At 47.2% G+C, this 27089-nt stretch overlaps 1 protein-coding gene across 1 annotated transcript in view; it reads left to right on the forward strand.

Annotated features, from left to right (window-relative positions):
• Positions 1-8240: 8240 nt before the first annotated feature.
• Positions 8241-27089, forward strand: part of DEGS1 (delta 4-desaturase, sphingolipid 1) — a 174827-nt gene continuing 155978 nt past the window's right edge. The window contains exon 1 of the mRNA XM_069608640.1: positions 8241-8485. Within this exon, the coding sequence (XP_069464741.1) occupies positions 8404-8485 (82 nt within the window). The 5' untranslated portion in view covers positions 8241-8403. The remainder of the gene's footprint in view (positions 8486-27089) is intronic.

The following is a 27089-nucleotide window of genomic DNA, read 5'->3' on the forward strand; positions in this document are numbered from 1 at the left end:
TTTATAGGCCTCCCATATTGTTACCGGATTGTTTACCTCTATTTCGTTAGTCTCAAAGTACTCAGTGGATATGTCAGTAAGGCGGTCCACCAGTTCGGGGACCCATGGTAGTAATTATTCAGTCTCCATGTTTTGGGGGGGATTATGCCATGCATCCACAGTTCCACCAATAAAGGTGAATGGTCCGAGATTCCACGGGGAAGCAAATCTGCGGACAGTACCCTGTAGAGATCAATGTACGGGAGGAAGAGGTAGTCCAGCCTGGAGAGGGAGCCATGGGCTCCCGAGTGAAAGGAGTAACCCCTGGGTCCCGAGTGTAGTTCCCGCCACACGTCGCTAAGGCCCAAGGCTGATACAAAATTGAATAGCTTTGTGCGGGTGTTTGAATTACACTTTCTGAGGTGGATACGATCCATGGCGTTGCACATGATGTCATTAAAGTCCCCCCCCCCCAGGAACTACTTATCGGGTTGATGCTTGCCCATAAGGGTAGTCAGTTCGTCTAACAACTCCTGCCCCAGGCCAGGTGAGGAGTATGTTGAAACAAAAGCCAGTGTCTCACCCCAGAGTGTTCCTAGGATTAAAACATAGCGACCCCGAGGGTCCTGTTCTACAGTCTGCAAGGCAAACGGATGCGCTTATGTATGAGAATGAGGGTACCTCTGGATCCCATTGTGTATCCCGCATGGAAAGCGGCCCTGTAGTTTGTTCTCTGGAAGAGGGTACAGTGTGATCCCGCAAGATGTGTTTCGGTTAGCAGGGCCACATCGGGGGGAGTGTCTGTTGAGCAATTGCTTAACCAGGCGTCTTTTGATCGCGGAGCCCATCCCGTTTACGTTCCAGGTGAGCACTTTAAGTGACAGCGTTCAGTCGAGGGCGACTGGGAATGGGTTGGTGCCATCAAGCGTAAATATTAAAGGATTGTGTGGTGGATGTCTTGCGGGGTTGAGGTCCCCGTAACTGGTGATATGGTGTAAGTCGTGCTGAAAGTGGTGATTGGATTGTTGTACGAACATGCTGTAACCCCAACTAACAAAGAACCATGGAGACCCGTGAAACTTACATGGGTGCAATGGTCCTGAAACTACCGAAAACCTTTCCCAACTCACCCCTCCCTCACCCTCCCTATACTCCACCCCAACACAAAGTACCTGTTGCCCAAACATTACTGATATTTAAAAAGGCTAGGGTATCAACATCAGAGTCCCTTAAACTAAACTAGAGATGCAGGGGGGTCCCCCAAACGCGTAGGGCAGCAGACCACCGCGTGCCACATTGTGCGTGTATGGAATGCTTTATGTGTGCTGTTGGAACCTTCAGTGGTGCAATCAGTGGAGTATTTCATACCTGTCAATAGGATCCGGACCTCCTATGGGAATCAGGGTGGGGGGGTCCGTCCCCAATGTCCTCCGGACGGTCTGGTATTGGCAGCCAGTCCGGGACCTGGCGCTGATCCGCTGGTGGTTCCTGGCCCTGTTGCTTCGAGGTGCCGACCAGTCCCCCTCTGTGTGCTGCTCTGCCCAGCGCCACGCCTCCTCAGGGTCGTTGAAGTGGACAGTTGTGCCTTTATGGTAGATTTTAAGCTGGGCAGGGAAAAGGAGGCCATATTTGACCTCCATTGATTGAAGTTGTCTTTTCAGCTTTTCGAAAGGATTGCCTTGCCCTCTGTACTTCGCTCGTATAGTCGGGGAAGAAGACTATCTTGGACCCATTGAATGTGATCGTGCCTTTGGTTCGTGCCAGTTGTAGGAGTGCGTCTCGGTCCCTGTAGTTCAGCAGCTTTGCTATCACGGTTCTTGGAGGGGCGCCGGGCAGAGGTCTACCCGTGGGCATGCGGTGTGCTCTCACTATAGAAAGAAATTTGGAGAAAAATTCCGGGCCAAACAGGTCCCCCAGCCACTGTTCCAGGAAGAGTTCCATGCATGCCCCCTCGGCCTTCTCGGGGATACCAAATATACAAAAGTTATTACGCCTGGACCTCCCCTCTCCTTCCTCGACTCTGGCTTCTAGAGCCTTAAGCTTGTCCGAGACTCCCTGAAGCTGTTGCACACTATGCAGGCCGTCCTCTGTGTTGGAAATACGCTGTTCTGCCTCTCCCGTGCGTGCTGACAGTTTTTGTAAATCGTGTCTAAGGAGGGATACATCCAGACTTATTCCGTCCATCTTCTGTTCCATTGATGTGCGAGACTCCGCTATGGCAGCCATGACGTCTCTTAGAGAAAGCATGTGTCCAGGGTCTGTGTTGCCGGTGAGCAGCAGCTGGGGTTCGGGGGACTGCAATGGGGGGACGGTGTATTGGTCAATTATATTTCGCATGGTGGGTTTCTTGGTTTTTTCTTTCCCCATGCCCGCTGCCCGGCCCTGCAGGCGAGTTCAAGCCACGAGAATCCTGTCTTGATGATCGGGGAGCGTGCTATGTGCAGCCCGAGCTCTGCTGGCAGCCCGGTGTCTACCCTGTGGAGTTTCGGCATTTCTGGGCAGGGGGGGGTATAGTGTAGTGCTATCCCCAGTTGTCGATCCCAGATCGGTGGCGGTCCGCACCGTCACACTTCTGTTTTCTGCAGTCGTGATCGACTCACTCCCAATCACCCGTGGTAGCTGGGCGCCTGGTTGATGTCACAGGAGGCTGATGTTCTTTCAATGGGGTATACACGCTGTTGCGCCACCCGCTCCCCACTTGGTTGCCCTGTGTCGTACCAGCGGGGTTTCTGCACTCCTGAAGGGGGGGGGGAATGGTATGGTTCTTTCCCCCGCTGCCGGCCCCAAGACGATGATGGTCTTCACCGCCGTGCCTTTGTTTATTGCTGCAGTGCCCGGCGCACCTCCCCGTCACTCTCGGGAGTTGGAAGCATCAAACAATATCTTGGGCGGCCAGTGTTCTTTCATTGGTTATATGCACTGCGGTGCGACCGGTTCAGCGCCCGGAAGCTCGGTGTCCCATCAGTAGCAGTACTGCTGCTCTGAGGGGGGGGGTTATGGCATGGATCTGCCCGCAGTCATCCGTCCCCGCACGCCCCCACACCTCTTACACTCCTGTAGTGCCTGGCTCACCCCAGCCGCTATCAGTGGCCGGGAGCATTGATTGGAATCCCAGGAGACTGGCGTCCCCTCCGTTGTATGTGTACCTTGTTTGGGAGGTATGTCCAGTTCTATCCCTGCATCGCCTGTCTCGCGGACCTAGTTTGGCTTGGATTGCAGTCTCATTTGTTACTGCCCGGGGCCTGACGACCGTGTGGTTGCTTTGATTGGGTGGGACACGGGCAGCCCCCCGGTCTTCCTCTCAGCGTGGTGTGTACCAGGGCCGGGGCCGCAGAGCGCGGAACAACGCAAGGGTCCTCTGTCGCAGGCTGGGTGCAGGCTCCAGGAGCGAACGTGTGTAAGCAGCTGTTAGGATAGGAGGCCGCCGCTCAGTGCGCTTCTGCTTGTGAGGCTCTTGGGGCTGGGTATGTTGATATGAGCTGGGCACGGGCTGTGTTGGGATCTGCTATTGGGTCCCCGCCGCGCTGTGGACTTACTTTGTGTTGTACTCCGGAGACGGCCTCAGGTTGCCGAGCGGGCGTTGCACCCTGGGTTTGTGTGCCTTCAGCTTTGGTCCCCAGGGAAACGTGGCACTTCGAATCAGTCATTGCGATGAGTTCCTCTGTGTGGCGCAGGCGGAATCACTAGCCGCTTATGTCGTCCCTCCACTCCGGGGGCTGTTGCCTGGTCGCTCGGTGGCAGGTCGATCAGTGTGACGGTCTCAGATTGGCGCTCCTCCCGCGCTCGGCGGATGGGCCGGGCTCCGTGTCTAAACGTGCAAGGCTGGCAGAGTTCCAGGGTCCAACGCCGGACAGAACAGGTGGTCCAGTCGGCTTTCCTCCCCTGGATTGCTCCCCCTACACACCGCCGGAGCGGAGCAGCCCCCTGGGTCGCGGTTCCATGAGGAAGGTATAATGTCCGATGGGTGTTTGTGCAATACTGGATAAGCAGCCGATCAGTCTCGTTGCCGGCACCAGGTCTCAGGGCTGCTTCCCAATACTATTTCTGAATCTCCGTAGCTATGCTTCAGGTCGCGGCCATCTTGGTTCCTGTCTCATGATGTTACATGGGAGTGCGCCACTGCCCAGATCTCAGCGCAAGGGGCCAATTTCAAAGCTTGTTTTCAGCCCAATTATGCTTCGTATGGTCGTCGCCCCATAGGCATAATTCTGCAACGGGTACTTATAAACTAGCAGTCTGTTTCTCAGGATATTGAGCGTCGGCCGCGGGAGCCCAGGGAGCTCACGTCCTCATCGCTCCGCAGTTGGCCACGCCCCTATCACTATTTCTTAATCGCAAGATGGAAACGAAAACAACCATGCCACATAATCTGAATGGAAAAGATCTTACGGATCTCCCGGGGGTGGAACAGACTAAGAATAAGATGGATTGCCCACTTTAGAACATTATTTTCCCAACCGGCATTCAGGGGAACAGTTGTAGAGGGCAAATCTCGAGGAAAATGGATTGGCTTAGAAAATAATGACATTGAGGATCTTATAAAAAAAATTATTACTCACGAGCCCCGGGACCCGGTGGACTCACAAACTCCATGCTTAAACAAAACCCAGCTGCATGGGCTTTTGTGTGCTATTAGCCCCCCTCCCCTCCCAAAGTCCTTTTAGCCAGGGAGGTGCCTGTTTCATGGAAGACCGCTTTGGCCATCCCTATATTAAAGAAGGGCGATAGGGGAACTTTTGGATATATTGGGAAAGATCTCTGCAGCAGTATTGCTCCACCACTTTGAAGGCTTGGGCAACTGAAACAGGGTGACTGGATCGTAGACAGGCTGGTTTCACCAAAGGTGTTGGCACAAGTCTCAACCTCTTCCTGCTGAATTTGCTAAAATTAAGAGCGATTAAGACCAAAACCAACATTTATTTGCCATTTATAGACCTGAAATAGGCTTTTGATAGCATCAGCAGGGAAAGTCTTTGGGACTAACTGGCAACCTGAAAATGCCCTGTGGATTTGGTTGAGGCAATTAAAAGCATTATACACCCTAACCTCCATCCAAGTGAGACTATCAAAGGATGGGGCATTTTCAAAAGATGAAAACATCTAGGAGGTCTGAAGCAGAGTTGCCCTTTGGCCCCCACATTATTTAATCTGTACTTGTCATACATAGGGGTTGTCCAGAGGGGGGTGACAGCCTTTCCCCCTAAAATCTATAGTCATGCCCTGCCGTGGATCCTATACTCTGACAATCTGGTCATGGTTGACCAAATGCCTATAGGACTACAGTGGAGGCTTAAACTCGAACAGTACATCCAAAATAATGACCTCAGAATAAACGTTAAAATTATTTTTTTTTAAAGTACTGATCCTCAATATGTTGCAGGGGAGACCAGTTGAGAAACTTTGCTGAAAATGTTGGGGGGGACATGGCCTCTGAAGAAAAGGTGCCCCATTCAAATGAATGGGGACAAAATAGTGTGCCATGAAAGTTGGGGGGACAAACACCCCCGTCCCCCCTAAAATTACACCCATGGGGGAGACACAGCCCTAAATTTAATTGGTATGTGGGGGACAATTAGATCAGGTAGATTCAATCACCTATTTGAGAATTTCCATCAATTGTAGTCTAAACGAGAAAGAATGGGTATTGATATTAAGATCTAAATGCAATAACCTGGCAACACAGGTCTGAAAGGTTTGAAATAAACCAAACATAGTAAATAAAAAATAAAATCAACCCACTCTGGATCCCGACAACCTAGCTAACTATCACCCCATCTCCTCTTCCTAGGTAAGATCATCGAGAAAGCGTAGCCGCGCACCTGCAGCAACACAGACACCAACAATCTCCTCTAAACCTACCAATCCGGTTTCAGACCCAGATGCAGCACAGAGACGGCAACCATACAGATGGTCGATGATGCCCTCAACATCCTTGACAATGGCTACCCCTGCCTTCTGGTTCTACTTGACCTCTTGGCCGCTTTCGACACAGTAGACCAGGCGCTTACGGACATCCTATATCGGTGCGTAGTGATCAGCAACCTTGTCCTATGCTGGTTTAAGTCCTACCTCGCCAACAGCCAGTTTGTTCAGATGTAATCCTCTAGATCACAAATGCTACCCGTTACCTGTGGAGTCTCGCAGGGTTTCATCCTCTCCCCTGTGATCTTCAATCTATACATGGAGCCGCTGGGAGCTCTCGTAGCCACACACAACATTGCCACACACAACATCTACCAATACACCGACGACACACAGCTATACCTCAGGATCGACTCCATCAAGGACATTCACAGACTCAAAACCTCCCTCTTGCTGATCCAGTCTTGGATTCACATTGCGTACTTGAAGCTCAACCCCATCAAGATCGAATTCCCACTCTTCACCAACAACAATGACCACCCAGACATACAGACCTGGCTATCAACCATGAACCCTGAGGGCTTCGCACCCAAGCTCACCTCCTGCGCCAAGTGCCTTGGTACCACACCGACAAACACCTCTCCTTCAAGACACACATAGCTATGAAAACTCAGAAAGCTTGGTATCAGCTCTCCCACCTGCAGAACGAGACCTTGCTCCCTGTCGGTTCAAGCACTGGTCCTATCAAGACTGGGTCGGGACAATTCCCTCCTCGAAGGCCTCCCGTTGTCCTCCCTCATGCTCCTGAGAAGTGTCCTACACGCGACCGCACACCTCATCAAGGGTCTATGCAGATACAACCACATCACCCTGGCCCTCATCAACCTTCATTGGGTCCCACTGCATGCACAAATCACCTTCAAGTCTTGCTGCATCATTTATATGACAGTTGCCCTCAAGTAACCGAGTTACCTCACGGAGAAACTCAGCATCTCCGGTGGACAGCGCACCACCAGAAGCCAAGATACATGCATACTTGAACTCCGGTGATGCAAAAAGGAAAGGACAGGAAACAAGCTTTTACAACCCAAATCTATGTAACTCCCTCCAAGTCAACATCAGACTTGCCCCCACGTTCCAACAATTCAGAAAAGAGCTCAAGATCTTCAAGGAGTCGCTCATCCTCAACATCTAGGCCATCAAATGGCCCCCAATGCACCCGACTCGCTAGCCATTGTCCACCCCTCTCCTCCCCACCATCCTGTACAGCTGTACCCCTTCTCTGTGCCCCTCTGCTGTATATCTGTTCTGTTGTTACCTCTGAAAAGCGCTCGGTTATGGATCTGTACTGTTTTATACCTCTGTAAAGCACTCTGTTGTGTATCTGTATTGTTGTATATCTCTGTAAAGCGTTCCATTGCTTCTCGAGGCTAGGTCCACGTTCAATAATAATAATAAACAATAGACTCAGTACCCTCAATTGAGGAAAATGTGAGTAGCTGTAACACAAGGGCCCGATTTACACCAATGTTCAATGGGACTTTACGATGTTAAATCATTTTTGTAAATCAGGCCCAAACAAACTCTTTTTCAAGACGTTTGCTCCGTTAGGGTTCATATCAATTACACATTGTAATCGTGGCAGCCCCTGTATACAAACTCTCTAGTTCTATCCCATTCCACCTGGTTTTACGTATACTTATTGTAAATTGGGGGGCGGGGCAGACTTGGATGAATTGTTTGTTAAATTGTAAAACCTCAATAAAATGTTTCCAAAATCTTAACGAAAAAATGCAGTACGTGGCAATACTGCTCTTCCCCAGTAGATGGCAGTATCAACCATATTTAGAATCATACCATCAGCTTTGGGCATACATTATTTCATGATTGACGAGTGATTGACAGCTCGTCAATCATTATTGACAGCTGCATTGACCTATATTAATTTTATTTCCTTTTTATAGACGAATATGCTTGTTAAATTAGTCGGGTTATAACTGCTTTTTAATGGTCTTCTCTTTAACACACCCTTGAAAACTGAATTTTCTCCGTTTCATTCCTGCTCTGAAAACCCACCCGGGCACTTCCTTCGCTTAGAAAAGCCACACCTCGTATAAAGAGTTAGTATGCAATTTTGCGATTCTTCGCAGCACTGGACCCATCTCACGGGCCTCTAACATATGGTGCTTGCAGGCCCCGATAGCAGATGGAAAACTGTACCTCGGGGGCGAAATTAGAGGGGGAAACGTGAAATAAAGGCTGTGTTATGATGCGAAGCAGTGAATTGCAAATAATAAGCGGGGGTCCTGGGAGACTCTCTGCCAGACATGAGTCAAAGAAACGAGGCGAGGGCAGCCTCAGGGCGTTGGGGGAGGGAGGGAGGTGCTGCAGTCACCGGTAGTGTGTGCTGCCGAGTGATTGCGGGAGGTGGAGGAGGACGGGCAGTGGGAGGAGACCCAGCTGCGGATAGGAAGGAGAAGTGGGCGGTTGCAGTGGACAGCGGCCCTGGTGGTGAGGAGGAGGGCGGCAGAGAGACCGAAGCGACAGCAGAGCTGCTCCGCCATGGGGAACCGTGTGGCCCGGGAGGATTTCGAGTGGGTGTACAGCGACCAGCCACACGCAGACCGGCGCCGGGAGATCCTCGGTGAGTACGGATGCCCCTAGAAATGCAGGGTTGAGAATGCTACGCCACATTTTAGCTGAGAGCCGACTAGACCTGGGTGAGAGAAGGGCGTGCAAGGAGGCGAGGCCAGGCGGCTTGAATGGCTGGAGACGTGTACTAACGGGCGCAGTCATAATTGAAAGGGAAAGCGCGGCCTGACAAATGTGCGGCGTTTAAATGACCCCCCCTCCCCCACGTGCGCACATACTTTTATTTATTCGTTGACTCGTCACATCCGTCCTATGCCGCTAACGTTTCTTGTCACACCTCGTAACCTTTTGGATTTGACAGCCGCCGTAGATTTGTTGGGCGAGATTAACACCGTACCAGCAAACTGAGCACTCCCGGGTTAATAACGACATTCGGTCGCTGTGAAGCCCCCCCCCCCCCCGACCAACACTACCGTTCGTTGTGATTGTAATTAAACATAACAGCAAGACGAGTCGAGGACACACACTGAACAAATTGGAATTATTTAGGTAAACTCAATCCTCAGCATGACAAAATGTCATCTGTTTGGAGTGTGGACTGAGATCCCCGGGAAGGTCAATGCATACACATTTTGGGCAAAAAATAAATGTTCAGACTGTAAAGTGTACGGTTTTCCTTCGGCGTATTGCGTTGTATTGATTTTATTCCCCCTTGCCCCTCCAAACCGTCCTACATCGCCCCTACTCCCGGAGAAACATAAGCAACCCTGTTGGATGTGCGGCCTAGTCAGCGAGGAGCCTGGGCCTCGCTCCCGGCCCTCTGTGTCTGTCGCAGCTGACCGGTGATCTCGCCCTGCCCCTCCCCGTCACAACAGCCAGTAGCCACGTTGTGCAAGGCTAGTGACAGGCCGCTGATGACATCTCACTGTAAAATGTCGCGCCCTCGGGGGCCCAGCGCATCCCGGCCTCGGAGCCTCCGCTAGTGAGTCTCTGGGCCTTGGCTCGTCCCCAGTTCTCTACTCATTCGGACGTTTGTTTCCGTTAGATGCGTAGCTCGCTCCACCACATACCCCCCAAGAGTGGCTCGAACCCACCGACCAAACACTGGAATACATGTATACAAAAAGTGGGAAGGTAATAAAGGCTACGATGTATACTCAATCTGTAATTCCGACTAGAAATAATTCCCAAATTTTACACCAACACCATAGCTCTCAACCATTTGTTTTGCAAAGGCGGGTGAAATCACCCGATTTTGTTTTTGGCGGTGGGTGAGACGCCCATTGAAATGAATGGGAGTGTTGGAGGCTTGGCGGGTGAGTCAGCCCTTTGCAAGGCGGGTGACACCCGCCAAAAGCGTGTGAGTTGAGAGCTATGCAACACATCTGTAAAACAGGACAAAACTACCGCCCCTCCCCCGTTCTTCCAGTTGTGTGCAATAGTGTTTGTATCCTACAAAGAGATGAATGATATGGGTTGCTAGTTGCCCAGGCACAGATGAGTGGTTTCACCTGCGTCACCCCCCCCCACACCCCCAGTAGTACCACCACCGGATTTGAGAAAAACACTTCGTTCCAGTAGTACTGCGTTTTAGAACATGTTCACCAGATATGTATCAAATTACCTACTTCACTGCATCCTCTCCAACAAAAGGAGGGGTAAGAAGGGTTCATTTTGTGGAGTTTGGTTGGGGCAAATACAACGCAAACTTTGGCCTTGCCTCTGTTTATATTTGATTATTATTTGTAATGCGCCCCAGACCCAGGGGTATCAGGGCACAACAGTTACAAGAATATGCAAAGCTTAATTACAGTAGGTCATAAGGTGAAATACATTACTTATAAAATAGGATATACAGATATGAAAAGCATTATACATAGGTTAAGGTTTCAGCCGTAGGGCTAGCAGGTAGGCATTACTGATTACATTTCAGTTACAGGAGCATTGGTCATCACAGGGTGGAGGATGCAACTCTGAGTTAGTGGTCGTTGGATTTTATGCACAGGATCGGATTAGATCTGAAATTCTGGTAGGACTGGTCTTCTATCAGTGTGGGCGGCAGGGAGTTCCAGAGTTTAGCCGCTTTAACAGGGAAGCTGTTACCACCAATCAAGGATAATTTGAATCTGGGGATGGACAGGCAATCCCGGTTTGCTAATCTGGTTGGTTTGAAGGATGTACGTTTGTGGAATCTCTGAGAGGTAGATAGGTGCAGCATTATTGAGAGATTTGTGGGTGAGTGACAGTTTTTAGTAGGATTTTGTCATTGGTCCGGAGCAAGTTATATTGTCCCCTACTGTCTGAGATGTGCTCTCTTCTGGAAAGGCTTAAGGCCACTCTAAGGGCATTGTTTTGTAGGGTTTGGGTTCTTCTGATGATGGATTTCTTTGAGCCTATGTATAGGGCATTACAATAATCCAAACGTGACAGAATCAGGGCTCTAGCCAGGATAGTGCAGCTGTTGTTCGAAAGAAATGGCCTACCAGTTCTGATAAGTTTACACGTGTACGCCGTGGACGACGCTAGCGTGTTGACCTGTTTCGAAAAGGACAAGATGGAGTCGAGGTGAAAACCTAATGTTTTTACCTCTCTGGGCTCCATTGATAAGGTTGCTGTCAATTATGAATGAGGAATAGTCGGGTCCTAGTTTTTTGAAGTTAGTAGGGGTACCCAAGATGATGAGTTATCATCATTCAGGCATAGACCGTGCGTAGCCATCCATGCCTGGATGATGAGGTACACTCTATTCACCAATGCCAAATCCTTGTCATAATCCCCTGAAAGTGGGAGGAGGATCTGAGTATCATCTGCATAATTCGTGTAGGCGATACCAAGATGGTCCAGATCATCGAAAAGGGGCTTGGTAAAGATATTGTACAGTGAGGGTGAGACGCAGGATCCCTGAGGCACGCAGCAGGTGATAGGTATGGGGCCTGCTGCTGATGAAGGCAAGAAGACCCTCATTGTTCTGCTGCTTAGGAAGGATCTAATCCAGGTTATGGCATCTTTGCAGAAGTGTGCTGCTGTGTCGAAATGGCTACATAAGACCGTATGATCCACCAAGTCGAAAGCAGCTGAGAGGTCAAGGAGGAGAAGCAAAGCTGATTTCCCACTATCTCTAAGCTCATCGACTAAAGGGTCTTGATCTCGATGAGGGCGGTTTCCGTTCCATGTTGTGGACGGAAACCTGACTGTCGAGCTCCTAACAGGTGATGAAATTCCAAGTATTTTAGAATTCGCGTATAGGCCACTTTGTCTAGTATTTTTAGGAGAAATGGGACTGTTTTAATTGGCCTATAGTTGTTAGGTGACAAGGGTTCTAGAGTGTGTTTTTTAAATAATGGGAGTACCCAGGATTCTTTAATGTTAGAGGGGATGGTGCCGGTGGTAAAGGAAGCGTTGATAAGCGTAGGGATGAAGGGTGATGGGTCTCGAGCCTCATCCTTGATAAGCTGAGTCGGACAGAGATCACCCTGACAATTAGATGGCTTAAGAGACATAATAATTCTTTCCACCTCTATGATGGATACTTTAGAAAAGTTAAATCTCATGGGCTGGATTTTAGCGAGGTTAGCAGCTATTTTAGGTGGGGCATTTAGGGATACTTTTTTTGAGAGAGATTTTATTTTGTAAGGTAGATACTTTATTGGCAAGTGCGTGTTGGATATCTGAACACCATTTTTTATCTTTAGTGCATGTGTCTGGAATGGCAATGGGAGTCTCTAGTTCTTTAAGAATAGTAAATAATTATTTCATGTTAGAATTTGCTTGGGAAATACGGGTGTCATAGGATTCCTGTTTTTAGCAAGGCAGATTTCTTTTTTTATAGAGGGATGAAAGTTTGGTAAGTTTTAGTTTGTTAGCTTCTGAAGGTAGTAGTTTCCATGCAGCCTCGCAATTTTTTTTGTTGCCTTAAGTTTTTTAGGAATGCTGTGAACTATTTGTTTAAATGGTTTTTAGGCTTACTTGGTCTCAGTTTAAGCGGGGCAATCTGGTCTAGGGAGGAAGCCATAATTTTGTTATACTCTTCGACCAATCCTTCAGGGTCAGTACTATCAGGAAGTGAGTTGAGGGTAGGGAGAATAGCAGGGATAAGCCTATCCGCTGTAATACTGTTTTTATTTCTAGATAGTGTAGGTGGAGCCATGGGGGCGGGTATAGGAGGGGGGTCTGTTGGTGGAAAGCGTAAATGAGAGTAAGTAGTGGTTAGTCCAGGCTAATGGAGAGGTTATTGGCATAGCAATTATAATCCAGCACCCAATCTAATATTCTACCTTTGTTGTGGGTAGGGGTATTGCTTCTTTGGGTTAGGCCAAGTTCTGTTAAGATGTTTACCGTTGCCTGGGCAGGATGATCTGTTGGGTCATTGTATCCTAAGTTGAGGTCGCCTAATAATAGTAAAAGTGTTGCGCTTTTGAGGTTATTGGAAAGTATTGTGTGGATATCTTACTCAAATGTCCCAATTGGACACGGAGGGCGGTAGATGAGGTGGATATTAAGGGTCTGGGAATTGATAAATGGTACTTGGACTGAGAGAGCTTCACATAATTGTATGTCACTGATGTTTGACTCTTGGCGAGTAAGAAATGGTGTGTTGTGGGTATGTGGTGAGTGACTTTTATGGCTAGCTTGTAGCTTGCAAGTGCATTTTTGCCACCTGCATCGGGAGGAATCCTGAATTTGTGTCCACATAAGACTCCTCCTGATCAGTACTCCTGGCTTTTTGCCATTTAAGGTAACTTTATTGTGGTGATTGAAACAATTCAGAAATGTAAATAGTATTATTACCTCCCAGGCCTACCTTAAGCAAAAGGTAAGCTCCAGTGCTTTAAGGTCCCTTGTCCCCTTTTATATGTGGTATGGTATGCATGTGTTTGTATAATGATACAATTCAACTCACAGGATGTATCTGGGTGTTGAAATCAAACCATAAGACCATAAAACTGAACTGCTCCTCATAGCTACCCCCATCAATGTCACTAAATTGGGCGACCGCTACGGCGCCTTCAACATTGATGGACAAGTCATTAGGGTCGCCAAAGAAGTAAAAACGCGAGATTTCTATCTAGACTCCTCCCGGAACATGTGCAAGAAGTTTAGCGCAACAGCTTACACTTGTAAGCTTATCCGCTCCTGTAGACCCTTCCTCTCCACAAAAAGCTGCATTACCTTAGCTAGAGCCCTGGTACTCTCCACAATCAACTATTGTAATGCACTTTACTTAGGTGCCAATAAATAGGTCATCAAGAAACTACAGATCCTACAGAATAATGCACTCCGAACAGCCCTGAGCCTACCTCGTAGACAACATATTTCATTGACCAGATGAGACAATAATTGTCTCTCTAGTAAGGAACAAATCCAACTTAAAACAGCATCCCTTACGCACAAATGCCTTAATAACTCAGCTCCGCAATACCTTATGGATAAATTCTCCAAAACCCATCATGCCAGACAAACGAGATCTTCCAACTCCAGGATGTCTACAATTACCCAGATACAAACTTAAAAAAGCAGGTGGTAGCAGCTTTCCAGTCCTTGCTGCCCAATTGTGCAATACTCTACCCTTGACTCTTAGGGCCGACCAGCCCTTCTATACATTTAGGAAAGATATGAAAAACTGAATTATCACTAATGATGCACCCTACTAGCCTCACCTGTCTTCCTCACTGGATACATGCACGTGACCTAAATTGGGCAGAACTTTGTAATCTGTAAATATTATTGTATTGTCGTAGCATTGCTTCCTGCCAATTGTAATTACGTGTATGTGCCCTTGTGTTGTCCTTTGTATATAGCATTCTGTATTTGTGTACATACTATGTGTAACTAAGAAACTGCATATCCTTGTATTGCGCCCAGATACCTCTGGGTGCGGCGCGCACTATAAATAAATAAACAAACGTAAGACTAACCTGTAAACCCAAGCGGATCATCTAGGAAACAACCAGGTCCTTGGGGTTGTATCTAAAAGTCAGATGGTCATCAGTGTAACGTATTAGTTCCAGAGCTTTGATGCATGAACTACTAAGTAGGGGGAGACCAAAACTGCCATTCCAAGAATGTACCACGTCTCAATCTGGGGAAAAAACCCTCCCAAAACCTGGTTGGAAGCAAGACTCGCCAGATCCTGGAGAGAATCCCAGGAAAAAACGAGATGCACCTAAAAGGGTCTGGCCAGAAGCCTTATCAAAACATTTCAGGGGAGCTCCATAAGCTCTGCTAGAGACCGGCCAAGGCAAGCAGCTAAAATAGAAGGCCCATGGGAGCCAAGAGGAACACCATAACAGGCAAGGCTGGGCTATAAACAGTCAAGGAGGGAGTTGGGCTGAGACATGAGTGGAGGTTGGTCGGGGGATAAGAAAAGGGGTGGCGTGTGGGGGGGAGAGATGGAGTGACGGGTAAGACCAGGAAGCACAGTATAGGAGGAGGGGAGAGATCAGTTGGAGGGTGGAGATGGGAGAACTGGGAAAGACCAGCAAGATCAGTGGAAAGGGGTGCAGAGGGAGACTGAGTGAGATTTAGAGGAAGGGGTGAGAGAGTGGTGACGGGAGTGAGGAGAATCTGTAAAATCAACCGTTGAAATAAGAGCCAGAACAACAAGGCAGCCCGCTAGGTCCCTTACGAAGTACCTGAGGGAGCACTTTAGATAACACCACAGCTTTAGGCCCCCCTTAAGGTAAGGGATCAATACAGACTGTAGGGTTCACATGGCGATTGTCTACCAATATTTGAGAATCATTGTGGGGGAATAGGGAAGCCTGAGATGGAGGTTTAGCAAAATGGACACCTCCTAGTGCTTGATTTTAAAGGGGTTTAAACATGATTTGTGTAAAATTCTACATAGGAATTTTGAATAAAAATATGTTTTATATTGTTTATTATTGCCCATGTTTTAAGACCAAAACGATGTATAGCGCTCTATTCCTTTAAGCCTAGGCTTCTTGGTACTATCGAGTTGGCAAGGTCTGGCTCTGCAAATATCACCATAAGTACACCAACCACCACTCGACATGTCGCATATTGGCTCATCATGTTAAAAGGAAAAAAAAGTCACTTCTGTCACCAGCTTTTTTGAGCAAATCGGGTAAGGTATTTATGATAGCTCTGCACTGGGGAAAACACACATTTATTTTATTGCTTAAAGCTTAAACCTAGCTCAAGATGGCTTTACAACAGAATTGGGCTTGGCATTTTATACTGTAACACAGTACTATTGGTGGAGGGAGAGGGGAATTGTTAGTCCTCTGCTAAGTATTGTTGAAAGAGCCATGTTTTTAGTGTTTTGCAGAACTGGAGAATGGTAGGGGCATTTCAAGCCTCTACCGGGATTGACTTCCATATGGTCAAGGCGTGGCAGGAGAGAGACTGCTTTTGAGACTTCTTTATGGGCTAGTTTTGAGTCCAACCTTTTGATGGTTTTGCTACGTGATGTGCGAGAGCCTCCATAGGTGTGGGGTTTGCCGCCAGCTAGTTTTGTGTTCCGTTTGAGACTGCTTTGTAGGTGATACATGCAGTTTTGAATATGCTCCTGGTGGGGAGGGGAGGTAATGAAGCATGCACAGTGTTGGAGGGATATGGTTGAATTTGTGGACACCTGTTATGAGGTGAACTGCATCATGGTGTGCTGCTTTAAGGGGGGCAGGTGTGCGTCTGGAAGCCCAGTAAGGTGGGCATTTTCCCCCATTGATGTGAGCTAACGAGGGCTTGGATAAGCGTACAGACTTTTCAGGTTGCAATACCTGAATGGACCAGATTCCCCATGTGAAACAGCTGCAGATCAAGTTGCCTATACAAGGTCTTAAGGGACTTTATTTGCCTTTTGAAAACCTTCCATAGCCTGTATTTTCCCTATTAACAAGAAGACCTTTGCACAACTGCTCTACAAAAATTACATGTCTAAAATATATTTTTAAATATTTGGTAGAGGAAGGGCCGTTAAATATGTTTGATCCTCTTTATCATTGTCTAAATTGCCAATGAGATGTACTTCTGTCCCTGTGCTTGCACCATGTCAGTCGCTGATTTGTAGTCCAGATCCTTGGAATCATGACCTTCGTAGTATGGCTCAGATTTTAAAGTTTCTGATGGGCTAGCTTCTCTATCCCTGGGTATTTATCGACAATAAAACAATGTTGTATGCATAATGTGAAGTCGGTATTAACGTCTTGTTTTCAATAATTCGCCAAAACAACGGGGTGGAGAGAAAGGCAACCTATACTGTGGCAAGAAGGAAAACTTATGTACAAGAAATGAATAGCAACACTTTAGCAATTTGTTTAGGTTAATATAAAAGTACATACAATGCATCAAAATATAAGTATACATGCAGAGACTAAACACAATAAAAATACAATGTGGACAATCCAATTGTGCAAAAATTTCTAAAAAGTGACTTGTGTACTCGCAAAGTAGGGATAGGCTGTACTATATAAAGCGTACAAAATGTTAGTGAAGTCAATAATTTATGGTCTCTAAGAGTTATTATGACTCTTTGTAACTGAATTTTACACAAATGCCTTTGCAATTCAGCATCGGCCAACAGCATGTTTCTGTTCGTAATCCATTGTGTGGCAAACATTCATCATGAGCAATGTAATTGGGTCACTTATAATGCAGGGAATCTAGAATTCAGTTCCCCCTAGAATCACTCTCTACTCGACTTCAGAGTTAATGTGTCATGCAGACACTTTACTTCCACCACACTTCCACCACACTATAGGCGGCCAAAGGGAAGAAACAAAAATAGCCACTAGTACTATCAATGTCAGGAAATAATAAATCCCTCCTCCAGACCTAAGGGTCAGGGAAAATCCCAAAGTTTACCTCGGGTGGATAAGAGGTAGCGGGATACCACAGTAAGGACCTCCGTTCTTATGCCATAACTGTGAGTAATCTGTGGACACACACGAGTGTTTACAAGCTACCAGCCACCCAAACATGTTCCTACTCAGAACCTCGAACACAGTTCAATACAGTACGAATGGAAAGAATGAACAAGTAGTAGAGTGTAACTAACCTTGTTTCGGACTACTGTGGGGAAATACACCAAGGTCCAAAAAAAGGCCAATTCTAGATGTGAATCGGGAGGGGCTGAAACAATAACCGAAAAGGCACGAGTTAGTGTTGGGAATTAACATTGCGCTTAGTATAATAAGCGTCCCTCATTAGCAAAGGTTCCCTTGCCTAGTTTGGTGACAGTTAGTGCTCCTCCATGGTGGTATTAAGCTTGTGGTCCCAGAAAAAATGAGCACCCCGTGTTTGTTCCTTTCATATGTGTCAGGTCTCGTCTGAATGAGCACCCTGTGAATCAAAACAGAAAGAGAAGAAACGAAGCACTGTGTCAGAATGCAGCCACAATGAAAGTTAATAAAGTCACTCCGACTTGTAGACCGTGAACGACTAATGGTACAGTCTCTCGGTGACTAAGTGTTGAGCGCTTCGCCTTTGTGGGTTGCCAAGCAACCAACAGTAACAGGACTCAAGACATTCTACAGTACGTAATACCAGCGGGGGCTAAAGTTACCCCACATCGTTGTTTGTAGCCCTCAAGAGCAGGAACAAAAAGCTTACTATGAAGCAAATGATATTTGCAAAGGATTTTTCGTGCAGAACCGAATGCTGCGTCTCCTCCATGTGTACTAGGATCACCATGGTAACTCCCATTACTAAGCAAATAGATATTCCCGTGGTCGCTACAAGGCGGCCATTCCTATACAATAACCGGAAAAATGATAAGAATCGCCTCCTGCTGACTATAATTCTACCAAGACAGAAATAAGGCCAGTGGAGTAACAGTCACTACTTAAATAGATATATGATCTATTTTATTTGTATTGCGCTCATACATATGTGTTTCGGAGCGCAACGAGGCAAGGGAGGGGAACAAGGGAGGACAAAACAACAATCTTACTAGGGCCGGTGACGTTGAGAACACGCAAGTGCAGCGTAGTGGGAAGGGGGAAAAGTGCAAGTGAGAGGTGGAAAGTGCTGAGCAAGGGATAAAAACAACTGATAGTGCAGCTAGCAAGGTGGCAAGTGCAAGGTTTAAGGTGCAGACAGGCGGTGTCTAATAAGTGCAGGTAAGGGGACTGTAGGGTTACAGATACAGACCCAGGTGCAGGGGTTGCCAAGAGTTAGTGAGGGTGTGTGTCTGGGTGGGCAGAGACCTGGCCTCGAAATCAGAGGGCAGCCAGTTCAGCAGGGGAGAGGAAGGGTGAAGGCAGAAGCGAAGAGGAAGGTCTTGAGGTTCTTCCGGAACCAGAGATGCCACTCCTCAAGTTTCAGAGTGGCAGGGGGGCTGTTCCAGAGGGAGACCCCAGCCGAGGAAAGAGTTCTACCCCCATCTCGTTGCTTGGAGAAGCGGCTGGTCCTGACGGAGTTGGAGGTGGAGGAGCGAAGAGCTTGAGTTGGAAGGTATTTGCAGAGGGAGAGTTGAAGGTATTTTGGACCCAGGCCCCAGAAAGCCTTGTGGACAATGCAGAGGGTCTTTAATTAACCCTTGCAGCCACTGGGAGCCAGTGAAGCGATTTCAAGGCTAGAGAGATACAATCCCCGGGCTTGAGGCCAAGGACAAGTCTTGCAGTCCTGTTCTGGATGAGTTGCAGAGGGCGGAGAGTAGAAGCAGACAGATTTAGAAAGAGGTTGTTGCAGTAGTCTAGCCTAGAGAGAACCAGAGCTCTAGAACAGTAAGCTTCTGGGGGAAGGAGAGGAAAGGAAGAATACCCCTGAGGAGGTGCAGTTGGTAGTTTGACTTCTTAGAGATGTGAGGAGGGAAGGAGAGTGTAGAGTCAAAAATGACCCGAGGTTTTTAGCCTCACAGGTGGGAGCAGGAAGAGGCTAAGGGAGGCCGGCCAGAGAGTGGCAGGAAAGGAGGGTGCAGGTGTGCCGATGAGGTGAATCTGTCTTTTGGCATTAAGGCAGAGATAATTGGCGGCACACCACTCTTGGATGGCAGACAAACAGAGATGAGGGAGGGAGAAGAGGTGGCAGAGAGAAGCCTGAAAATGAGCTGAGTGTCATTCGCATAGCCCTGAAAGTTGGAGCAGAGAGCGGCAATGCGGTGGGCAAGGGGTGCCAGGCATTGGTTCAGCAGCCAGGGAGAGAGGTTGGACCCCTGGGGAACACCACAAGTAGAGTGTGAGATGGAGGAAAGGAAGGACCCAAGTTGGACCTGGGACGGTCGATCAGAAAGAGGTCTGCCTGGCCAGGGCCTGATGGTGATACCCAGGTTATCACGGAGACGGTTGCGCATGATGTCATGGTTGACTGTGTCAAAGACAGAAATAGAGACTATTGGCCCCAAAAGTAAGACAGTTGGGCCAGATATTTTTTAAAACATTATCTGCACGCATAGGTACAAAAGTACCCAGCCCTAGTGAATGAAGGATAACAATCCTAACGGTGGAGACAGGATCACTATCAATTACTAATGGCCTCTAAAGGGGGCCAGGCAGACAAAAGTAAGCAACCCTCTGCGCCATGCCAAATTATAAATCGATAAATATATATTTCTAGCACCCAAAAAGGGTGGAGAACTGAGTACAGCCCTTCACCTTATTTAATGCCACTCCACGGCCTTATTGAGTCCCTTTGTGTCCATTTTAGTCAAAATAAATCAGCTCTTGTTCACGTTTTAAACAATTTATCTTCTCTCACTTGTGGGTTAGGTCCCTTAATCACTTGTAAAATGGTCCACTTGAAATCTTCCCAGCCATGGTTTTTGGCCATGAAGTGTTTGACCATGGGTGCTTGTTTGATCTTGTTTTTAAGACCGCTCCTGTGTTCTGCTTCTAGTATTGATTTTCCTGTTGGTTTTCCCACTATACTTGAGTCCATATGGGCATGTAATTAAATGATCCGTGCTACAATTCGAAAAGCAATTCCATTTGTATGGTCAATCGCTGCTAACATTGACCTCCTAGATATATTTTTTTTGTAAGCTTACATAATACGCACCCGCCACAGGGGTAATGTCCCACAATCGGGTCCAAGCCCCAGGTGGAGGTAAGGGTTGGTGCAATCGGGGTCTTATTCTGAGGTTTACTTCTACTCACAAGTTTCTTACAGAAGTGCTCTTTTTATAGGCAAAAATGGGTTGCTCTAAATGATGCTCTGATGATGCAAACACCTTCCAAGGTTTGTTAATGCCATTTCCTATTGCCAAGCTATGGTTCGTAAAAGTCGAACACCAAACGATTCTCTGTAGTTTTTGGTATTTTGGTCTCTATCGGTGCTTCTCTATTGTTATATGGCCTCTTAGCAGCCTTTTTCACCAGTTTCTTTGGGTACCCACAATTGCGCAATTTCATGGACACAATATTGGCCTCATTCTCTAATGCCTCCCTTTGACTGCTATTTCTCTTTAATCGAAGGAATTGTCCAAATGGCAAGTTGTCCCTGAGATGTTTAATAGCTGGCTTGTATAGTCCAAAAGCAAATCGCAATCTATAGGTTTATAGTACGGTTTAACCAGTAGCTGACCATTGTCATGGAAGATGGTGATATCTGAAAAATTGGAGTAGTCGTTTTACGTTATTGGTAACTTTGAGGTGGCGATTTCTGTATATTGAGCTACCTCTACTGATCCTTCCCAGATCAAAATCAATATAACAAGTCCAAAGTTTAATATGGTGGTGAAAAGGATTGGAAGGGGCACATATACTGCCCTTTTCAAAGGTCTTGACATACAAATTAGCCAAGCTCTGGGCCATTTAGCCCCTATTGCTGTCCCCTTAATTTGCTGATACCCACACATTCTAAATAGCTTTAGTAAGAACCATGTCCACACACCACATGATAAATGAGTTAGGAACTAGATTATCATCGGTACTATTTTTATGGCCTCTAGTGTAGCTTGTTGTGGAATATTGGTATAGAGGGATACTATGTCCAATCCAAGTAAGTTATGTTCGCGGTCAAAATCAACATTTTCAATTGTTTTGATGGCATCAGTCTCATCTTAAAGATGGGAAGACCTGTTGCTAGCAAACTCTTATGGTAATGATCAGCAAACTTCGACAGTGGTTCAGGGACCAAATTGATCCCTGCCACTATCGGGCGCCCGGGGACGATTTAAAATGGTTTTGTGTATTTTGGGCAAACACTAAAAAGTAGGTACTGTTGAATCCTGCTTCCTGTTTTGCTTATCCACCTCTCTTGTTCCGCTTTAGTCACTTTTCGGTCAATGCTTTAAAAAAAGTTTTGGTCGGATCTTACAGAAGACCATTGTATCACTCTTCATTATGGAGGTTGCCCAAGCATTCTTTAATATAGTCGTTTTTGTTAAGGACAACTATACCCCCACCCGTATCAGCTTTTTTGATGAGGATAGCATCATTGGAGGCCAAAGATTAAATGGCAGCCCTTTCTTCACGGCTACGGTTCTGAAAAACCTGTGTTTCGGCAGATTCAATTTTTCGGCAGATTCAAGTTTATCAATCTCTGACAACTCTGGGATTCCGACTGTTGGAGGACAGGGATAATCAGTTTTGTTGAAACATTCACTTAATAGGTTTTCAATAAGCCTCCTTGTGTTAATGTGTAGTGCCCACTTGAATGCAACAGTGCTACGGCCAGGATTCTAACCCTGGTAAAATGGCTAAAAGAGGAAACACTTCACCACAAGTCCACAGGTATCTGTCAAAATTCATAACCCTGTTTGATGGTGCCATGAAAGTTTCTTTTGTGCTTTGAACACATACACTCGTACACAGTGGTGTTATGAAAGTTCATTCATGTGCTCGGAACATAAAGTTCCATAACACTGCCATGTTTTTAGAATGATAATGCTCTCGGAGCATTCCACACCAGAGCCCTCAAGATGTGATACGTGGGCCTTTAGAGGGCTGGTGTTTGATTATAGTTGCCTGAGCGTTCCATTGTAAAAACATGCAGTGTTATGGTAGCCTGTAGCTGCGAAAGAAGGTGGTTCTAAGATCATTCAAAGTTGGTCATGCCCCATAGGAAAACACATTTTCCTGTGTTTTCATTCACTTGTTACAGTGCAAAGGGTTGTTTAAAAGAAATGACCCCCCCCCCCTTTCAGAGGTCAAACCAAAAAAATCCTGCTTCTCACACAACCGTTGGACAAATGGCTTGCATCTGCATCAAGGGTTGAACGACAAACAGTTAATTGCCTGAAAGAACAATGTTGTGCCAGCAGATAAGTGAGAACAGCAAAGTGCCCAATATGTTGAGAAAGGAAGGCACCTCGGAGCCTCCTACGCAGGAGGCAAATGGAGGCTTGCAGCTGTCCTTGCCACATCCCCCGCATTTGTCAAATGTAAAGGTCTGTGGTCATTCCTATGTTCCGAAGATGCTCTTTGACTTTATGGAAAGAAGACAGGAGCTACTGTACCTGTTCCCCTTTGCTAGGTGGACATTTCAAAAGCGTAAATAGGAGTGTACCAGGCTGCTAATTTTGGAATTATAACTTTCTATTTATTTTACTCTAGGTTTAGATGATATTCTTTGATAAATGGAACATTCTGTTATATACTGAGGCGATATGCCCTGAGGTGGCGGGCCCACCACCTCGGGGCATATCACTATTAGCACCCGTGTAGTTGTCGACATGGGTGCTAATGGTGTATATGTAAAATAAAAAATAACTTGCCTTGGATGCGCGGCCCGACGCTGTGCAGTCCTGTTTGATAGGAAGTCTGTTTTCTATGTTGATGGCGTTTTGTACATCATAAACATTGAAAACAGGATTCCTGGCAAACGGGACTGCACGGCATCGGGCTGCCTTTTAAGGTAAGTGTTTCTTTAATTTTTTTCCAATGTACAATTACATTTTTGATTGGATTTTCGAAAAAAAAAAAAAAAACTGCCATTAAGTCTCTCAAAAATGTCTTTTCTTCTTGGAAAGGGTGTTTGTATGGCGACCATAAATTATCTCCATGGACAGAAGTGTAATACTTCACCTTGGTGGTCTGGAAAATTGAGCTTTGGGAAATAACTGTACGTTTAGATAATAAGATTTGCAGAAAGAATTACATGTAGCTACAAATCCCTGAGTCTTCTGTTGAGTGCAGGATATCAGCATTTTCTCTGTTTCGTTCACGTGCAGCAGTGACACCTTTTTTGTCCTATGCCCTATGTGGAATGAAATTATTGGAGAAAATGTATGACCAGTTCCATAACTGTCCAGAAACAGTGGGGTTGGATTATGGGAACAGTGCAAAATGTATTCTAGCGGTAACCTAAACCACACATTTTTGTGAAGGGGTGTGTGCAAAGAAATGGTGGTGTGCCGGGAGAGTCTCTGGCGGACGCTAATGACACCCACATTTATGGCAAATTGTCTGGTATCTCGTCCTTGAGTGCTAATGATGTGCTCTGATATGAAGGTTTTTTTGTTAAATACATAAACACACGCTTTACTCTATTAACGAGCTGCCTTATCAGAGATAGATAACATGCAGTTCAGTTGGGAAGCAGTGCATCTGCGTCTCACATGATCATTAAAAGTGCAGGGGGGAACATGTATTAACCACATAACGTGTTAGTTGGATCTGTGGAGCAGTCAGTAGGAGGTTTGGGGAAGAGGATTCTGTTTGGAAATTCCTGAAAAGTGTGGGAAACGGTTTGATCTGGTGTGAGGATGGGTGCAAAAACAGTAAAGTCGAAAAGCTAAGCTTAACTATGAAAAAAGACCACTATCCTAATAGTAAAAAAGGGTATCCGTGAGGTCAGGAAGTTTTGAGGGGTAGCATCTGTGTAAGGTGAAAATGGTTAACAGTTAAATTGGATTTCTAGAATCTGGCCTGGTGGACAGATTTTAGGGGGTCAGCCTAGTTGTAGTGAACAGGGGAACTTTGAGAGGTTAGCCAAAACCCAATCAAGGTAGCAATGGAAAGCAGTCAAGAATGTTCTCAGGATAGTGTTAGTGGGGTCAGGGGTCCACAATGAGTCAACATCGTGAAGCACACAATTCAATTTAGACAATGGTCTTGCACAACACTCAATAATAAACATATATTATAATTTTTCTTTTATAACACGCTTAATACTGGAGACCAGTTTCTAAGCGCAAGCCCGGGATTTGAAACTATTGCTATGCGTTGTCTTGCTTTTACCATTACTATAGTCTGAACGCGCTTATGGTGGGAATACCCTCGGGGACCGCAGCACAGAATATGGGACATTCTCATAGGGGTTTAGAATGTGTGTGTGCGCATATGGCCAAGATAAGGGATGGAATGGGCTAGCTAGGCTCCACAAAAAGCAACCCCAAAGGTCAGGCATGTGGATGAGTGATTGATTTTGTTATTCATTATGCACCCATGTCCAAGTGTTTCAAGGTGCAAAAAAGTAAGGGAGAGTGAACAGAGGGAGGACCAGACAATCTTAATAGGCCTTGTGTCAATGAGATCGTGCAAGTGCGCAACACGAAGTGCAGTGGAAGAGGGTACAGGGAGAAGTGCACCCAGAGCAGCAGAGCCCTGAGTTAAGTGCTGGGATGCTTGGACTACAAGCGGCAATCCCAGCCCAGTAGTGCAAGGTTAGCCAGGAGACAGTACAAGTAGGGCCAGGCGGCAAGTGGAGAGGAACTGGTCTGGGGGTGGGGGAAAGCTGGTGTCCTGTAAGACTCGGAGGGCAGCCAATCAGCAGATGGAGCAGGAGCAAGGGAAGGTTAGCAGGGTAGAGGGAGAGAGAAAGAAAGAAGAGAAAGGGTCTTGAGGAGTTTCCCCAACTTAAGGAGGTCCGGCTCAAGGCGGAGAGAGGCAGGGAGGCCATTCTAGAGGGATGCACCTGCAGAGGAGATGCCGTCCCTGTGCTTGAGGCCAAGGAGAAGTCTTGCCGTCCTGTTCTGGATGAGCTGAAGAGGGTGAAAAATAGAGGTAGGCACATTGCAAATGAGGCTGTTGCAGTCGTCTAGTCTAGAGAGAACCAGATCTCTGGAGACGGTGAGCTTCTGGGGGGACGGTGAGAAAAGGGAGATTATCTTTGAGGGGGTACAGATGGAAGTGGGCCTTCTTGGCAAGGTCAGTGATGTGTGGAGTTGACTATCACTCCAAGGTTTTTTGCCTGTAGAGGGTGAGGGCAGAGGGCCCAAGGAGGGCAGCCAGAGTGAGGAAGGGAAAGCGGGAGCAGGGGTCCCAATGAGAAGGATCTCAGTCTTGCTGGCGTTGAGGCGAGATTGTGCGAGGCGCACCATGACTGAATAGCAGCTAGATAGTCGGGGTTGAGCGTTGAGGAGAAGGCGGCCAAGTGTAGCCTGAAAGAGAGCTGCGTGTCATCTGCGTAACACTGGAAGTTGGAGGTCAAGATAGAGATTAGAAGGGCCAAAGGTGCCAGAAAGACGCTGAAGAGCCAGTGGGAGAGGATAGAGCCCTGGGGAACACCACATGAAGGGAGACAGAGAGAGAGAGGTGGTGGAGATAAAGGAACTAAGCTGGACCTGTGAGGGTCGGTCAAGGAAGTCAGCCAAGCCAGAGCCTGATCCGAGATGCCAAGGGTCTCGTGGAGACGAGTAATCAGGATGTTGTGGTTGGCCATGTCAAAAGCATAGTAACGGTCAAGGAGAATGAGGACAGAGGAAGAGTTAGTCGAGATTAGAGAGCAGATCTTCAGGAGTGCAGTTTTCCGTGCTTTTGGCTGCTCTGAAGCCAGACTAATGGTCATGGAGACAACCAACAGATTCAGTGTGGAGGGCTAGCTGGGAGATGGCCAACTTCTTCAGGAGTTTGCCCAGGAAAGGAGTGATAGAGATCTGGTGATAGTTTGCCAGAATGGAGGGGTCGGCAGAAGACTTTTTCTTAGTAGGGAGTGCTTGAGAAGAGAGTGGAAAGTGCCAGTGGCAAAGGAGTGATTATAGAAATCGGCCAAGGCTGGAGGGAGAGAACCAATGTTGTCATTGATGGTTCTAGAGGAGCTGGGTGGTGGGGGGGGTTCACCTGTTTAGGTGAGACTTTCCTCGACTGGACTTGTCTGGAAACCTCTTCAGGTGTTACAGGAGAGGAGGAGGGAGGGTGGCCATAGCAGGCCTGAGAGGGGTGGGGGAGAGGGAGAAGTGGTGGAGAGTGTGGGCAGGGTGTCCTGGGTTTTAATGGTGACATGAGAAGCCAGAGCAGTGCAGTGGGCCTGAGTGGGTGCAGTGGAGGAGGATACTGCAGTGGGATTGGCTAGCTCCTTGCAGATTTTGATAGGTTCGGCCGTGTTGGAGGCACAGGGATCCAGACTTGAATGTGGACCCTCTTCCTAGAAAAGATGGGGAGTCTGTAATGCCTTTGGAGCAGGCAACAGGCTAGTTTGTCAGAGGGTGCACCTGAAGCTGCCCACTTCAGCTCAGCTGCTCTGCACTTGTGTTTCAGAGCAGCCAATTTGGAGTCGTACCAAGAGTTGCACTTTGTGGCAGGTTTCAGGCGGATCCTCCCAACTGTGGCAAGGATATTCACAATGTTGGAGATGGAGAGTTAAAGGTTGGAAAGGGCTGTGTCCGGATGGAAGTCGGTCTCCGGAGTTGGGTGGAGGGGAGACGGTGGATGCAAAGGCGGCCGCTGACACTTGCTTCATAGGTCGAATGACTGCGAAGGAAGGTGGCAGTGCTGGGAGGGCCTTTGCCCTTGCGGAAAGGAAGGTTCAGATGCGAAGGGAGCAGAAAGTGATCAGTCTAGGAGAGAGGGGTAGTGAGCGGATTAGAGAGGGGG

The sequence above is a fragment of the Ambystoma mexicanum genome, chromosome 4q, assembly GCF_040938575.1.
Source record: "Ambystoma mexicanum isolate Mex_15411 chromosome 4q, UKY_AmexF1_1, whole genome shotgun sequence".
Classification (NCBI taxonomy): Eukaryota; Metazoa; Chordata; class Amphibia; order Caudata; family Ambystomatidae; genus Ambystoma; species Ambystoma mexicanum.